An 18316-nucleotide genomic window follows, 5' to 3' on the forward strand; every position below is an offset into this window, starting at 1 on the left:
AGAAAATCTGGATAGCTGATTACAGAGAAGGTTCTCCTGAAATAGAACTGTTAATTGGAGCAGACTTTTGTGGGCAACTTTCCACTGGACTTATACACAAAATTGAATGTGGATTAAATGCGTATGAAACTTTCTTAAGTTGGGTCATAATGGATAGAATATCAAATAAAATTAAAAGCACGTCACAGTCAAGCGCTACTGAAAGTATCACAACACTCATACATAGTGAGAAGATAGAACACTTCTAGGATTTGGAACTTTTAGGGATCAAAGAAGCTACTAAAAAAACATTCTTAGAAGATAGAGTGGTGAAATTCTTTAACGATGATTTATCCACTGATCTTGATGGTCCCTATGTGGTGAGATTACCCTGGATTGACAATTCTAGTCTTCCTGATAGTAAGAACGTTGCTTAAAAAAGACTTTTAACAACAGCAACAAAATTGATCTTCAATCAATCAAAATTGATTGATTGAGAAATATATTCAGAATACAATTCAGTTTCGAAAGTTGGGGAGATGAGAAGGTCAATGAAAAAAACCTTACTGAAATAGTCAAAACTAAAGTGGTAGAAACGTTATAAAACCTAAACGATATGATAATTAATGTAACACTTTTTATTCTTAACTTATATTTATTAATGTGAAAAAAATGTTTTGATTTTGTTATATCTATATAAAATCAAAAGGTGGGAGTGTCGCGACTTTAACAAATATTCATATCATTACCACGAAACGTAATTAAAAAATATATATTTAAACTAAAATCATTTAAAATTTATAAAATGTTTATAATATTGAATGAAACAACTTAACTTTGTATTGAAATGATTTTTGTAACGAAAAAGAAGATTTATGTTTTTATGTGAATGGCAACAGTAAATAGACAAAAAAAATTGGATGTCGAGTTTTGTATGGTTGTGATTTATTTTAACTAACCTGTTTTATTATTATTTGGACAAAAAACAGGTAAGCGATGAAAAAATTGTCGTTAAAATAAGTGGTGTTTCTTATAATTTTTTTTATGCTGATTACTGGAGAAATCCCATCACGTATATTTTCTTCACTAATAGCACTACATTTTATTTTTTTATTTTCTTCTACGGATTTAATATGTTCCGGGCCAAAAAATTTGTTAGATGCAGGAGTTTCATAAACATATTTATGGTCTTAAAACAGTAAATTGGTGGATTAAACTTTAGAAAAAGAAACTATTTCAGCCCAAAATACACTTCTGAATCAGTAAATTGTATATTAAACGCAATATTGAAGACAGAACTCTGTCTTCAATATTGCGTTTAATAGGAGGAAATCATTTTTTTTTTCATAGGAAATAATTTGAAATCGGATACCTCTCCTGTTTGCACATGTTTAATTGTCTATCCATTACCCTTTCTTCATTGCCATTTACATTATTCCTCAATCAGTGTCTTTCTTTTCTTCATGCTTGCTGTGCACATGTGTTTATATTCCGACCTCTGTGTTACAGGTTATATTTCTATTTTTTTGCTGCATGAGAGATCAGTGATTACCAAGATGCGTTAATTTTCCCGAACTGTTTCTTCTGTAATACATTTGTGGTAACTACACAGTAAAAAAAAAAAAAAATTATTCGTATTTTGTAAAAAAGTTGATTATAATATGAAATTAAATTATCAAGATTAAATGATAAAATTAATGAAAATAAATGATGCCTTGGGCTTCACACAAAGTTTGTTGTATTTGTGAATGATTAATGATTGCGATAAATTAAGGCAAATGGATTCGAAAGAAGAAAAAAAAAATTCGGTTTGACAGTGGTGACAATGGTTTGGAGAGGACAAAAAAAAAAAAAAGTCGTAATTATGATTGTTATTTTTTTGTATTTGTAATGTGAAAGGTTTCAATTTTAAAAAAAACTAAAAGCAGGTATATTAATATTTTATCCCGCATGGACTTAATGTACCGGGTCCTTCCTCTTCAGGTACTGTGGAAAATGTTTTATATTCAGATACCAAATCTGAAATTGATGATAATGTTGATGAAATGTATGTTCCATTAGCGATGAACCTAAACTTTTTACACAGTTTGAATTAAATGATTTAGTCAGAGATTTAAGTTTTCCTAAGGATTCGGAAGAAGTTTTAAATTCTTGATTTAAAGAAAAACCTTTATTGGCTCCTGATACGTCATTTTCTTAGTTTCGGAACCAAGAATAAGAGTTCATTCTATTTTTTTCCACAAGTAGGTTAACTTGTCTATTGTAGCGATAGCCCAGGGCTCATAGCAAGTTTCAAAATCCGATATAAATTTAATAAATGGAAAATTTTTATCGATTTATCAAAAAGTAGTCTCAAAGCAGTAATATTGCATTAACGAAAACGAATATACTTTTGTATCTTTGAGCATTTAGCTCATTTGAAAAAGTGCTATGAAAATCTTGATTTGAACTTGAATAAACAATCGTATTCAGATAACAAATTAGCAGTTTACGGAGATCTAAGTGATTTCTATGATACTTGGTCAGCAGATATGGTACACAAAATTTCCTCTTTTTTTTAATGAATGGACAGCCGCGACAGAAATAGACATTAAGACAGAATAATCAATTAGGAAGATACTAGATCTTGAAGTCAAAAATATTCAAAGAAAAAAATCTGGTTGCTCTAAAAAAAGTGCTATTTCCATCACTTAACATAAAATCAAGTCTCATGAAACAATGTCATATAAAAGAAGGCGAATACTTCAAATACCTATGTGAGCAGTTCCCAGATTTATCCCAAGCAAAACTGAAGATATATTTGTAGGATCAGACATCAGGAAAATGTTGAAAGATGAAAATTTTGTGAATAAAATGGAAACAAACGAAAGAAAGGTCTAGAACTCTTTAAAACTAATTATTACCTTTTTTTAAAACAAAAAGGATCCAAATTATAAATCTATTGCAGAAGAGACGATAAAAAATTTCTAAACTTTAGGATGTAATATGATCTTAACCGTTCGTTTTCTTGATTCGGGTTTGGACTACCTTTCTAAAAATTTAGATTAGTGAAGAACAAAGTGAGATTTCATCAAAATATAAAGAAAACGAAGAGGCAATATCAAGAAAAAATGAATGTCAACATGATAGCCGACTACTACTAGATGCTACAAAGAGACAATTCCTGCAAAGTTCATAATAGGAAAATTGACAAAAGAACTTTTGACATTACTATAAGGACTTGTAGCTTTATACATATACTTAACAGTTACTTGGTTTAGAATATAAATGTAATTTATATGGATTTATGAATTAAATTTAAATTATTTCCTACCACATATTTATCACTTTAAAAAAAACACCTTATGTGATAAAAATAAATGGATTCCATTTTTAGAATTAGTATCAAAATAAAAATCATTTTCAATATATATATATATATATTATAGGCTTGTGTTATTATCTAATATTTTTAGTTTTCAAGAAAATTTTTACATGACATATATTAAAAACAAAACGTATTTTCTCAAAGTTATGATAAAAATAATTACCTAAAATTTAACTGTTGATTTAGTTAAAAATACATAGGAACACAAAATTAAATTAATTACTTAATCAAAGGCTGGGGATGTCTTAAGATATGCACTACCTAGGATCGCAAAATGCCTAAATCCACCACTGGATGGTCGGGTTCTTCATGATAACAAAACTACTGCATTTTGAGAGTTCTACAAAAATATGCGTGTGTTGATTTTGGATAAAGATTTTATAATCATCAAAAAAGAAGATTCATTAGATTGGTTCATAATTGTCTTATCTCTATTACGGATAATACCATTTCTTGCGACAAATTTTCGCTGTAAGAAATTAGCCTTCATCTATGGACTTTGGAAGGTCTCCAGTTCCAGATAGTACCTACAAGACTAGTCATTTTGGAAAATAGATTAATGCACGTCTTTTGATTTTTCAAGAAACGTGATCTAATGAATATTTCCACAGCTAAAACAATGGAATGCAGGAATAGAAAAGAGGTTTATCATCCCCATATAGCAAATTGGGAAAGATGTAAACTCTGCAAAATGCTACAGCCCCATCGCGCTGGCTTCCTTTATTTGTAAACTCATGGAGAAACACTGGCTAAGTAAAATTTCTATTTGTCAAAGGACTTACTCCCTAAGGAGTAATATGGTTTCAAAAAGGTCAATAACCAGCGTCTGAAGAAGCAGTCATTTCCCACTGACAAATGACTGATAAGTCTGCCCTGATAGGTAATGTGCAGCCACACTCCTTGAAATCCCTATTGACTGATAAAATATGCATCCATGTTAAACTTTTGACAAGAGTGATTAAAAAAGTTGCGAGGGCCCTGAATTAAATAAGAGAAAATAGCTCCACAAATCATTCAATGCATTCCTTAAATGTATAGTGGCGATGAAGATATTTCTAGTAGTGATGTGCACATGGAACCTTCAACGACACAATCAATACTATTAGAAGAGTTGATTACTTCTCACATTCAAGTCCGACTTATACCGTTTTATAAAAAGTCTGCACAATGTTGACACATTCGCTAGATTAGATTTTAACAGATACTCGTGCTCCGTACACAATCTTTTAGAATGGAGACAAAACAAGCTTTGACATTTAGATCTTATCTTACAGCTATCTTTGTGACACTTCATCCAGTTTCAATGCGTCCCATCTCATAATCAGCTGAATGGCAATGATGCCTTGGCTGGCTGTTTCTGTCACACTCACTCTGAAATCTCCTCAATTAAAAAAAAAAGAAAGTAAGTACTATTTTGGCTGTAAGTATGTTAACTGTTTTAGTAAGTTATATCTAATCATGCATGATATATTTTGGTAAGACCCTGGAAAGCCTCTTCAATTCACGAGTAAACTTACCATTCAGACGACTCTCTTACGATTTATTAATAGGTACATCAATGTATTTACTTTGTAGTATGGCTGGACGTTCTTACCAGAACACTAAAGCTGATTAGACATCTCTCTCCTAAATTTTTGACTGTTTGAGGTTTACCAAAAACGTTTTTAAGAACCTGATTTTGTTGGACTTTTTGATTTCATGAAGATGGTCCAGCAAAGCAAGTCTTAATAGCAACAATAAAAACAAAATTTTTGTACTCTCGCTCAAAATCCAGCATAGAAAACTGATATCGATTTTTGAAGGCAGAATTCTTAGTATTGATCTCTGGATTTTACTTTTAGTTCTTCGATAATTGCGAGTTCTTCTAAATTTGATGACACTGCTATATCTGCATTTGAGAAAGAATTTAAAACCAGATTCGGTAATTTCATGTAACCGCCGCTGATATGTAAACCACCAGGCAAATTAATTTCCTAAATGGTTAAGTAAGTTACTGTTATCACTGTTGATGGTCTTGACGCCCAATTTTACAGCCGGAATGTCTATTTCTGCTGAAAAGTTCTATGATAAATAGTTCAACAATATTGAAAACAAAGTTGCTATATACAGTTTCATTTTTTTTATACTATAAGATTTCTATCAATAGCATATTTAAGCAGTTTTTTTTTTATTATTATTATAACCTCGAGGAAATAAAATTAAATCCCTTGCAAGAAGCAGGATTGTCACCTATTCAACCTCAGTAAAATTAATTTCTTTCATCTCCCTAGAGAAGAAAAATAACAAACATAAAAATGATGTCAAAAATAAAATCTAAATTAAATAGTCCCTTTTCCTATGTGGGAAACAAATATAACTCTGCCCTCTATTGAAGTAGCAGATTCAAGTGACCACGATAACTAAATGCAAAATGAAAAGCCAGTTTTGAGACAAGCGTGATCCTTTTATTTCTGAACAATATTCAAGAATATTTTGTAGAATTTCGACCAATGTACAAAATACTGCAACAATTAATAAAAAGAAAACAGCAAAGAAGCTATCTGAATCTTTGAAATACAAGAGAAAACGAATTAAATCATCAGTTTCAAAGACAAGAAAAAAAAATTCATTCCTCTACAGCTACTAGTAAATTTTTTTAGTGACTTGCTTTTCAATTTAAAATACAAAAATTACCCATGGACTTAGCTTCCTATATGACAAGTTTAGATGAATTTCTTACAAAAAATAAAAGATTTATGCAAACACAAAACTTATCATTCGTTTCCCTCCAAAATTTAGAAATCTTCAACTAAAGTATTAAAAAAAAAAAACCTTTAGTTTTTATTTATTAAAAATGAAAGTACCTTCCTCAGTATGGAATGGATGGTGGTTGCTGTAAAACAGTTTCAGCATGTATGTAACACTTTATTTGTGAAAAGATGAATCAAATCTGAAATTTATATATACCTTTCAGTTATTCCTCATTACCTAATTAAATTACTTAAATACAAGTATCTAGATTTTATAGACACAAATGTTTTGATAAGCTCAATAAATTCCACTGTAACAATTTTTGATAAATTCCTTACAACTTTAACCCCCCCCCCCACACACACACATACTTAAAAAGTAAAATAATAAACCATCGGTGATTTTCCCATGTTAATTTTCAAAGAATTATTATTTTTAAACTATCAAATAATAGGTTTTGCTTTTTTTCTGCAAAAACTAAATACAATATCCAGTAACCAAGCTTTCCTCTAGATTACTTGTTACAATAATAATTTATTCTGTAATGGCTGAAAAGAAAAAGCAAGTAGTCGATTTCCATAAAAAGTTCTTTTTATTAACAATTGTGATACACAAGCTTTCACAAGAAAAGCTTGTTCAAAAATGATGACTCGTGATATCAGTAAGCAATGGACTTAAAAGCAATGACATTTTATCTTTAGTAAACCAAAAACCAAACCAGGAACCTGCTACAATGCTTCTCTCCTCAAAATAAAAAAAGCAAATATTTAAAAAAATGCAAGAAAACACTTTATAGTTAGCATGATCAATAAATTAAAAGTAATGAATATCCCAAAATTTGAGATGAAAGAAATCTTACATTTCAAAAAAGTATTTTTAATCAAAAAATAAATTTACTTAGTCCAAGTTAAAGATTAAATAAATTCCATTTTATGTTCGTATAAATCCTACTAAACAATTCTTTACAGTACAAATTTATAAAAGAATTATATTACAAAACTACATTTTTTAAATCTGTACTTATAATTTGTGCAGTGATTGCAAAGGGATCCTGACAAGGCTTGTGGGTTTAAACTACGAGGCACGACTCAAAGTAGACACAGCCATTATATAAAATATAATGCCATCCACTTCCTTCATTTGGTCTCAGTCGATAGTTCTTTTATGTTTTGCGCTTCAGGAAAATGTTGATTGGGAATTGCAAAACATAAAAGATGGATGAATAAAAGTTATGCTGTACATAATTATCACTCTACACATTAGGATGAATAGATGAAGCAATGTTCTTGGAAAGTTTTTTTCAATCTTCATCTCCATCATCTGCATCCCTTTTCCGCTTTTGACCTCGTGGACCTAAAAAAAAAAATTATATAAGTTCTTTCAGCTATTTTTTTTTTTAACACAAACTGAAAAATAAAGATAATTTTCCTCCCCTAAAATAAATGTTCATAGAAAAATCTGAAACAAGATGAAGCATACTTTCGAGATGAATATTTAGCATTATGTATTTTGTTTATGACGTTCTATTGTTTACAGAAATAGTATTAATATTATAAGGCGATTAATCAACATGATCTATTTTATGAAAAATAAAACAATTTAGATGATGGTCCTGATGACAATTTTATATGCCAATTTAAAAAAAAAATTTATAAATTACTTTTACTTCTTTACCTTTTATCACTTATACATTTATTTTCATTAATTGCATAAAAAATCTAGATAATTTGATGCAGGATTTTACTGCAGTATAAATTGATAAATTATTGATTCGAAAAAAACCCCATTAATAACATTGCTAATCAGTAGTTAGTAATATGAATTAAGAATGAATCAGCATAAACATTCTGGTACTTACAATTCCAAAAAGAATATGTTAAACATTTTTCAATATTATATATAATTTAAAAAATTTAATCTTAAAAATAGAAAATTTATCTTCAAAGTATTTTCAAGCAGTTTCAATTCTTAAAATATTATAATATTTTAATAAATTATGTCCATGAGAAAAAATCAGCTAATAAAAATTTGCTAGCCCTCCCATACATGAAAAATAATCTTACTTTCTTCTTCATCATCCTCATCAACATTTAAATCATTTCCTTCACTGTCCTCCTACAAAATAAAATTTTTAAAAAATTATAGATAAATACAAAGAATTTGCATAATAAACAAAATCATCCAATACTGCATTTTATCTACTAAAACAAATTGAGCACATCTTACTTCTTCATCTGCATCCTCATCATCTAAATCGTCTTCATCTTCCTCGTCTGCATTTGCTTCATCATCATCTTGCTCATCTAAAAATACAAAACTAATAGAAGTCAAAATAGTGTCAACAGTTGTTTAGTTCTAAATCACTAAAAAAAGAATTTTTCTCACAATTATTCTAAAAAATAATTTCAGATATTACATTGGCAATGAAATATGCAATTAGTATATCAATTTAGTATCACCATAATTGTAAATAACCAAAATACAATAAACTATGGAAATTCCAGGAAGTTTCCATTAATGATTTTCAAGGATTATTCAATTAATTACTTTTAAAAAGTTTAAATTATATTTTAAATCTAACATGATGAAATTTTAAATGCTATATATTAAATTTAATAAGTACATCTTAACTTATATTCAAAATACCTTAAGAAAAATTGAAGAAAACAAATCTATCTTTAGAGAATATTTAATGCAAACTACAAACATATTACATTGTAAAAACCCCCAAAAAAATTAGACAACAAAGTATTAAATATCACACATAAAATCAACTGTACTTCGACAAAATGTATTTCTGTATGAAATATAAGAATGTTGTTCTCAGGGAATATAAAACATGCATGTCTGTAACTGTTTTGTAAACATAAGAGGTAAAGTATAAAATATACCTTCGCCTTCATCCTCCTCTTCATCTTCACTGTCCCCATCTTCATGAGCATCATTTTCATCATCATCTTCTTCATTTCCTAAAAAATATATAAACATTTCAATGAAAAATAAAAAGATGAATGAGAGGAACAAGATGTTTAAGCTACATGTAGGACATCAAGACTCTTACGAGATTTCAAAGCTAAACGTATCACTAGTTAAAATGTAAGGTGTATGCTTTAATCATCACCTAACGTTAATTTCTAAATCATTAACTATAGTAATATACTTCCAATTGGGAAAAAATTCTCTAAAAATGTAAAGAATTATGTTTCACGTTGGAAATCCTTGAAAGGCACTTCTGAAAAAGTACAAATAATTTATAAAATTATCCAATTCTCTTAAAAGTATTTAGCAAAATATTTTTGATATGAAGTTCCAAACTTTGCTGATTAAAGCTCACCAAAATATGAATCTTTCAATGTCAATACTTTAGACCATTTCAATAGGCGACTTGAGGAAGATCAGCCAATCAATATATGACATTTATTTTTACTGACAGATCATAATTCTTATAATGATTGAATACAAACTGCAATTAACAATCATTTTTTTATGAAAATTTATTTGTGATGTAGTAACGACTAGTACAATATTTTTAATTAAAAAGATCTGTTTATAATGAATCCGAACTAATGGTTTAACATGACCTAAATACAATTAAACCATACAATTATAATTTAAAATTAAACAGACAATTTAATTTGCTTTAACTAGAACATTTCCAGCTTACTTCTAAAAATGCTGATGTTTCTAAAAATGAAAATGATAGTTGCGTGGAAAAAGTACACAATTTGTTTCTATAAAAATGTTTAATCTTATGTGAAGATGCACACATATATAAACAATTTCATTAATATACAAGTGAAGAATTATATTAATATTAAAAATGCTAAATACATCAAAAAGTGCTATGTGATATACTTTTCACTTATTAAAAACTTAATCCTATATTTAAGAACTTTATCAAGTTTGCCATTTAATCATTGATGCCCAATGTCCTATTAATCAGATAGTTATATTTCACTTCCGTGGTAAAAATAAATCCATTTCATTACATTGTTTTCTTCATTTAAGAAGCCGATTAAGTTTTCTCAAACTTTGAAAAATAATTTTTTTTATTTTAATACATTTTCAAAGTAATGGAAGAAATATGATAGCAGTTTTTTTTATAATATTTCAATATTCAAAAATATTTTTTTACAAAAAAGTAATTTAATGACTTTTTAGCAAGTTTTCAGAAATGAAATATTTTCTCAGTCTTCAAAACTAAATTTTACTACGAAGTTATTAACATCTTCAATATTATTGAATAAAAATTTACTAATTTCTAACTTTCACTTTAAATTTAGCATTAACAGATTAAATTAAAATATTTGAAAAATGTTACAATTTCATAATTGCATCTAACATTTATGGTGCATTTTACAGACAAGTAAGATTTTCAAAAACAGCAAATTTATTAAAACTTATTAATTTAAAACAAAGACTAAAACTCCGTTAAAATTTTTTCATTGTTTAAAAAAAATGATAAGTTTATAAAAAATACTATCATAATAAGGTCTAAATGTCAAAAGCACCTGCATTCAGAAGAATTATAAACACATTAATAGGATGCAAAACAATTTAAATGATAAAAGAAAAAAAAAATAGTTTCCGATGGTATACCTTCTTTCTTATTTGTCTTAAGTTAAAATTAAATTAAAATTTTCATCTTATATTGAAACTACAAGACTTGCTTCATATTAAAAAACAAGCAATATATAACAGATTCAGAAAACCCACCATCATCATCGTCTACTTCTGAATCTTCCGCTTCTTTATCATCTCTGTCATATCCATCCAGGTACTTTAAACTAGATATAAGTCCAAAGACTTCTTCTCTATAGTTATCTACATTTGTGACTTCACAGTTGAACAAATCCAAATTTTTTAAGTTTTTAAATGCTTGCTAAGAAAAAAAAATACAATTATGAAACATTTACCAAAATAATAAGAATAGATAAATAGAAAATAATAAATAAATTAGAAAATTATTATTTTATGTGGTAACACAGTAAAGCTTATATAATAATAAAATCTTTTCTCTTTAATACTAAAAAATTTGTTTCATGAAAATTATTTCATTTATCTCTATCATTTTTGACACTTGAACCAATTTCTGTGAACATTTTAAAATAAAATAACATTTAGTTGAAATATGAAGTCATTTTAGTAAAAACATTATAAAGGCCATAGCTACTACAACTAAGTAACATTTTAAATGTAACATTTAGTAAGTAACATTTTAAGTAACATTTAACATTTTAAAACATTACATTATTTCATAATAACAGGGAAAAAGTAGAAATCATGTAAATTAAAAATACCAAATAAAACAATTTTGAATTTATCTGCCATATTCATTAGTAACACCAAAATTACTGATATTGCAGATACTAACTCGAAACGCATAAAATGCTTTACAAAGGTTGGTTTTGCTCCATATCTCAAATTGCAATTAAAATATTTGAGTGTATTTTCTTGAAAATTTTACCTATTTTAATTTTTTTTAACCTATTTATTTTTGAATTACATTTTATTCAACTGGTTTACAATTAGTTCTGTATATTAATACGCATTTGCTCATTAGAACTTTTATTGATTTCATAAATATAGATTAGAAAAATTAAAATATATAGAATAGTTAAAATTGACTAGATTTATTATTTTCTAATTTTGATATCAATGGGCTTTATTACAATATTTCAGTACAAAAATCTTTCAAAAAGGGTTTTTTCCTCCTAAAGTTTAGTTTTTCTAAAATCTAAACTCTGTAAATTCATATACAAAAATTTAATGTAATTAGAGATCAATTTGTAAAAATTCCGATTAGATAAAAATATTTTTTAAAAGCAAAAGCAAAATTATATACACACATTATATTATATAATGTGTGTGTGTCCAAAATTGAATGCTTAATTTTATATAGCTGTTTATAAAAATTCTTTAAAGAAAAAAAAAATATTGAAAAAAGTGTGAAATACATTTTCAAATTTAAGATTTCTGAACAAGAAAATCTGTACAAGTTTCTATACAATGTACTGCCAACTTCTCATATCCAAAGTAAATAGTTTATATATATATATATGATATTTTAAACTTTCAATTTCAATTTAATTAATTTCCAAGATTTTATCTTAATTTAGCCCAAAGTAACTTCATTCTAAAATATTCTCTTATTTCCTGATCCAATTCCACTTTCTCTACTTAATTAATTCAAGAGAAGCTTCATAAAATTGCTTAATCAGCTAAACGCCGATACTTTCACACGCTCGGCGTGAAGGGGTAAAAATGTCCAGTAAGCACATTCTTTCTTAAAAGATCCCTGTGTTTCCCTTACATGTGATTGACATGCGTCAGAAATCTCTATGAGAATCTTATTAATATATTGGCACTGTGGAGAAATATTTTCCCTTTAAAAATCTAAGGTTATATAAGGCGAGGGATAATTTATTTCGGCCCTTCTTCCCCACTTCTGCTTTTGGACGCGTTGTGGCGGACATCTTGTCTGCGTCTTTGCTTGTAAATAATTATGCTTTTCCGATGGATTAAAAAGAATATAAAAATGTAAAAAGTCTCTTCACTGTCTTCAAACTGCATTCTGCTTCACAACAAATAATGTTACATATTAAAGAGCCGACAGGATTCGGAAAAATGTTACATATATATATTAGTGTTAAGTCTCCTTAACATGTTGATGAATTAATGTTCATTAAAATAATGGCATGACATTTTATAAAATATTAACTGAAATTATCAATCAAATTTTATAAATAACAGATCTTACTTACCAATGGTTTTAATGTTTCAATGTCTTTTATTTTATTTCCACTGAGGTTAAGATGTGTAAGTTTTGGGCTGTCATGTAACCAATTCAAACCACCAGAGATCCTGTTATCACTTAGTTCCAACTACCAGAAATATATAATAAACCAATAAAATTGTATATTTAAATTATTTTTTTAAAATTTATTTGAAATAAAATTGAATAAAGAAACACACACACACACACAAAAACAGAAGTATCGGTACTTCACAATTCAAATTTACTGTTTTTTTTAAATATTTTTTAATATAAATTATTGAAAAATATTAACTATTTTCATGCAAACAATATAGTGCAGTATCAAACTTGTGAATATGCTCTCCTAAACTAATCTGTTTCAGCTCAAATCATTTAATTTAATCGCTCCCCCTTCCAATGTCATATTCAGACATCAGTGATGAGTAGTTAGCAGTCTGAACTATGAAAAGTGATTAAATGGACAATTAAAAGCAATAAATTTACCACCCACTTACTTAAAAATGAAGAAAAATTTCATATTTCTTTAACAAAATTCTTATCAGGATTTTTAATCTTATTCTACATTTTCCATCAAAAAGTATTAAAAGAATTTTATATCATGCAGTATTTTATATATTATTTTAAAATTAACAGCTTCATTCATTCACAATATTTACTCTCTAATAAATGACTTGCATACAAATTTCAATACATCAGCCTGTATATTTTCCAATTAAATATCAGAAAATACAAAATAAACTTAATTTATCAATTCTTTAAAACAAGGGAAAAAAATCTTTTGGCACACAATATGCATACCTTGTTTAACATATTGGCTGGAAAATATATAAAGCATTAAATATTAGTTTGTATGCCTTGTTTACAAGTTAGTTTGTTTACCTTGTTTGTATGAAAGCCTTTTTTATCTGCTTTGCTTTACTATCTTAACTTGCATCTACTTTGTTTAAAGTTTGGTTATTATTGAAATGTTTCCAACCAAAATAAAGCAATCAGCTTGATTAGAGTTAAGGAATGAGCTATAATTTTAAAACTAAAATATAATGGCAATTTAAAAATTAGCTTTCATAAACAGAATATTACAAACTTACAACTTAATATAAAATTCTGACAGAAAAAGATACAAGTAAAAATATTTTCTCGCATTCAAATTCAGAATTAACATCTTACTTTAATTAGTTTTGCATACTGAGATTTTCTCTTACTCATTTAGTTTGAAAATGATTTGTACAGCGACCTAACGCATTTTCAACCTCAAATCTATTGATAGATTTCTCTCATTTTTCTAAGCACATTAAATATTTTATATAAACATTACACAGAATTATTTCAAGTGTAATACTTGTTCTAAAAAACAGTCCTTAAGACAATTCTTAATTATAAAATCACTTTCATTAAATTCTACAGTTATTGTATTTTCAACCTTAATATTAATTAAAATATCATAGATAATATAAAATCATATTTTTATATTATACAACTTTCTATTCAACAAATAAATAAAAAGAAACTGATTTTTCATGTCAACTTAACGGCAAAAAAAAAAAAAAATTAGTGCTAGGTACAAATGCAATCATAATTAAAACTTAAAATTATAAACTTATTTTGCCCACAAAAATTTTTTATGTTGCATTTTGGGTTATAATTTATTTATTACACTTCAAGTTACCTGGTATATGACCATATTTATTTTAACCGAGCACATATTATTGTAATATCTTTAGTTATTTCTCATTCATCACAATACATACCTGGAAAAGATAATTGCTTAATTAAATTACGTGTTTAAATATAAGTGACCTTCAAACTCTACCTCAAAATTCAAGCATTTCAAAAAGATAATGTAAAGAATTAATACATCTACATTAAAATTCACAATATAAGAGAGGTGCTTCATACATAAGCTTTAGACCCACCTTTTTTAGATTTGGCAGTTTGGGAAAACCTTTGAGGCTGATGAGCCCAACATTAATAAGGCTCAGGGACTCCAAATTTACAAACTCATCAGTTAGACCAACAATTGACGTACTTCGACAATTGTCCAAGTTTAGTTCTTTTATCTAAAAAGAAAACCATTATCTACCATTATGAATTTAATAACATTAAAAGTTATGATAGGCAAATAATCATCTTTCAATAGGAATTTTAAAAAATTGTAAAGTACTGCCAATGTTCAGTGTGAATAACCAAACTAAGTTGCAAAGAACATTCGTGTCATCTATTTCAAAATTCTGTGAACTAAAGATCATATAAAGTTCAGAATTTTGAAATAGACCCTAAAGGCATAATATTATTGATCAACAAGTAAAAAACACTAAAATTTTAAGCATCAGTAATTATTTAATATATTTTATTAATTTAATGAAACAAACAGCATATACAGAAAATCCATAACATAGCATTTATCACTAAAAATAGTCAAAAAATCATTTATAAGGCAAGCAGATTATATTTTTTAAAAATATATCAAATTAAATATCAGTTATGTGATCATTTTTAATTTTGCATAAGCCAATATTAAAATTCCCTAACCCCAGTGAAAAAAAATTCAATTAGATATTCAAGTTTTATTTTTCAAAATTTTCAAATCTATTCAAATTGAAAAAAATATAATTAGATAAGTTGGCATCTTAAAATATAAAAATAATCCAAAAATGTTAATACAATTTTTTAAACAGTTTCATTTAACCATAAATCGTATATTTTACAACTACATTAATAAATTCATTCACTGATATTATCAACCACTTATTGAAATACAAAACAATTCATAAATATTAATTAATTAAAATCAAATAATTTTAGTTTTAAAAGTTGAATCAAAATGTCTTAAATATTAAACGAGTTTGTTATTTCTATTCGCTTGTCGGGTTTACCAGCTCCTACAATATTAATTATACTAAAAGAATAAAAAAATCAAATAACATTTATTTTAAATGCCTAAGTATTTTAAAAAATCATTGCAAAAACTTATTTAATGTAGATACTAAGATTTTGCACAGTTCTTCAAAGCAAATTCTGTAATTTGAAATTAAAAGTGCATTCTAACCCCAACTCATGTACGATGTAAATAACAAGACCAACGACATAAAATAAAAGTTATTCTAACAACGTTGCTGACAATTAAACAACAAATATAATAACTTCAAACAACATCAAAATCATATTGATGACTGATTGCTTCCGTTAGAAACAGATTATTAAAATATATTCAATAAACAGACTTTCGGCGGGTACTACGCGGTTCTTTTGAAATACACATCACTACAGAAGCATCAGCACTCGCCATTGATTAACAGTAACATACAAGACCATGAACTTATTTAAGATAAGGTATAATAATTAACATTAAAGCAAATTTCTAAGATATTTCCTGTTTTCTCGGAAATAATATTAATACAAAGTGGTTTTACCACTGCAGGGTTCCTTCCACGCTTTTCAAGCTCAATCCGTTTCTCCATGTTGCCGACTTTTAGGACTTGCGAAAGCGTTAAAAACGATGCTCACTTGTTCAACAAGATGATAGTCACTGTTGCCAAAAATAAAAGTCATAATTAATGTCACTCCGATTTTATTATTTTTATGTGTAAAAATTAAAAAACGAATATAATTTAATAAGCAGCTCATTAATAATAGATTCTTTCATATGCTACTTACATTTAATAGCAATGAGTAGAAATTTCCAAAAAGGAGCATAAGATTTTTTTAGAAAATTTATTTATCTCATTCGCATATTTTTAACAATTTTTCACATTTTTATGTTGAAGAAATAAAAATATAATAAAAACGGGGAGACTGCATACAAAGCTTCTCCCAACTCTAGAGTTTTCTTAGATTCTGCTTTTAATATAATTCTTTGCAAAAAATAAGAAAGTAGATTCTTTTAACCACATATGGATAATTTATTTGAAGGAAGACTTCACCAGCTCCACAATATTGCACAGTATTCGGAAAATATTGTAAAATATCGTAAATACTGAAAAATATCAAATAGAAAATAATACACATTATGTCAAAATATTCTAAAGATGCTACAAATTTTAAAAGCATTGATATAGTAAAATTGTGGAACAAACATATTAGTTATAGCTTAATAATGTATTTAATTTGGTATTTATTCCAAAAAAATCAACTGGAACAATTTTTTTATTAAAAATCGAATGCTTAATATATAATATTGCGCAAAACTGTGCGGACAAAATTGAAAATTATACATTACACAATGTTAAACAATATTGTAAAATGTATATTGTAAATTCTACATTTATTAACGTTGATCAACATTGTGATGATACTATTGTAAATTATGCATTGAATAATATGTTATAACAATTTATTATTTATTTTTATGTACTTTAGCTGAAATAATCTGACAACCAAGATCTATTTTTCATATCTCGATTTTAATTCTTTGCATTGATTCTGACAGCATCTAATTTTTTTAGCAAATTGTCCTAGTTTACTCATTATTTATTTAAAATAAAATTAATTAATGTTTGAAAATGAAAGAAAAGAAAATTAAAAGAAGAAGTAATAATAAAAATAACTAATTGAGTATAGATATCAAAATGTTTGCTTTTGAAGAATTCTTCATCTAGCTTTTAATATAAATAGAATATGCAAAAATTATTATGTTTCAGTAAATTAGATTTTTGATATATACTAAAATTTACTTTAACGTTTTCTTAATAACAAAATTTTAATTTTCATAAACAAAAAAAAATTTGTAAATAAGAAATAAAAATGGGTTCCAAACAATAATAATTTTTAATGTCTCATATCTGTTGCTGTTAGTGATAGGCAAGGATCGAACTCGCAACCTTGTGGTTCATAACCGAGTAACATGACCACAAGACAAACGAAACTTCTCTTGTCTCCTAGCTGTTATCTGGCTTATAAAGCGTCACCACATTACTATGAACTTTTAAGAAAAAATTTGAAAATTTGTGTTTTTTATTAATTCTGCATTAATTGAAATGTAAAAAATATTAAAATTTAAGAATATCGGATATAAATTAACATTTTTGAGAAAAATTTTCTTTTCTAAAATTGATTTTATCAAAAATCTTATATTGAAGATTAATATCATTTGCAATTTCAATGGATATTAACTATTGCTTGTAAATTGAATAAATTTTTACTAGCTGGTTGTTGTAAATTTTAATAATAATATACTAGAATTTTAAAATTTCATGTGGTTGTGAGTGTTCTTTTATAGTTTATATTATGTTATTGTAATTTTCGCTTACATTGGAGGTTGTATTTTTCGTAATTTATTGTTTTATATCTGTAAAAATGGTGCATTTCTTCGGCCTCAATTTCAGGGGATTCGGGTCATTAGGGGTCAATATTGTTGGACAAAAAGTCAGACCCTCACAGAAATAATCCCTTGTTTTGAATCTCTGCCTGAGGGTGACCCTTGAGAAAGTCTTCAGGCCGGATTCTTATTTTATTTTTGATTGTAA

At 26.9% G+C, this 18316-nt stretch overlaps 1 protein-coding gene across 1 annotated transcript; it reads right to left on the reverse strand.

Moving 5' to 3' along the window:
- Nucleotides 1–6649: 6649 nt before the first annotated feature.
- Nucleotides 6650–16386, reverse strand: LOC129978651 (acidic leucine-rich nuclear phosphoprotein 32 family member B-like). The gene is made up of 8 exons (XM_056090652.1): nt 16265–16386; nt 14768–14911; nt 12841–12960; nt 10793–10958; nt 8968–9045; nt 8303–8379; nt 8140–8191; nt 6650–7429 (listed from the first exon to the last, which is right to left on the reverse strand). Exons 1-8 carry the CDS (start codon nt 16310–16312, stop codon nt 7377–7379), a joined length of 738 nt encoding a protein of 245 aa, XP_055946627.1. The 5' UTR covers nt 16313–16386; the 3' UTR covers nt 6650–7376.
- Between the last annotated feature and the right edge of the window lie 1930 nt (nt 16387–18316).

Source organism: Argiope bruennichi, chromosome 1 (genome assembly GCF_947563725.1).
Source record: "Argiope bruennichi chromosome 1, qqArgBrue1.1, whole genome shotgun sequence".
NCBI lineage: Eukaryota > Metazoa > Arthropoda > Arachnida > Araneae > Araneidae > Argiope > Argiope bruennichi.

What these genes read in the sequence shown, in the direction of transcription:
- LOC129978651 (XM_056090652.1), bottom strand. Translation starts at nt 16,312, where the DNA reads ATGGAGAAACGGATTGAGCTTGAAAAGCGTGGAAGGAACCCTGCAGTG. An exon ending in AGAAGTAGACGATGATGATG is followed by an intron (nt 9,046 to 10,792) that starts GTGGGTTTTCTG and finishes TATATTTTTTAG; the next exon opens with GAAATGAAGAAGATGATGAT. An exon ending in AGAGGAGGATGAAGGCGAAG is followed by an intron (nt 8,380 to 8,967) that starts GTATATTTTATA and finishes TTGTATTTTTAG; the next exon opens with ATGAGCAAGATGATGATGAA.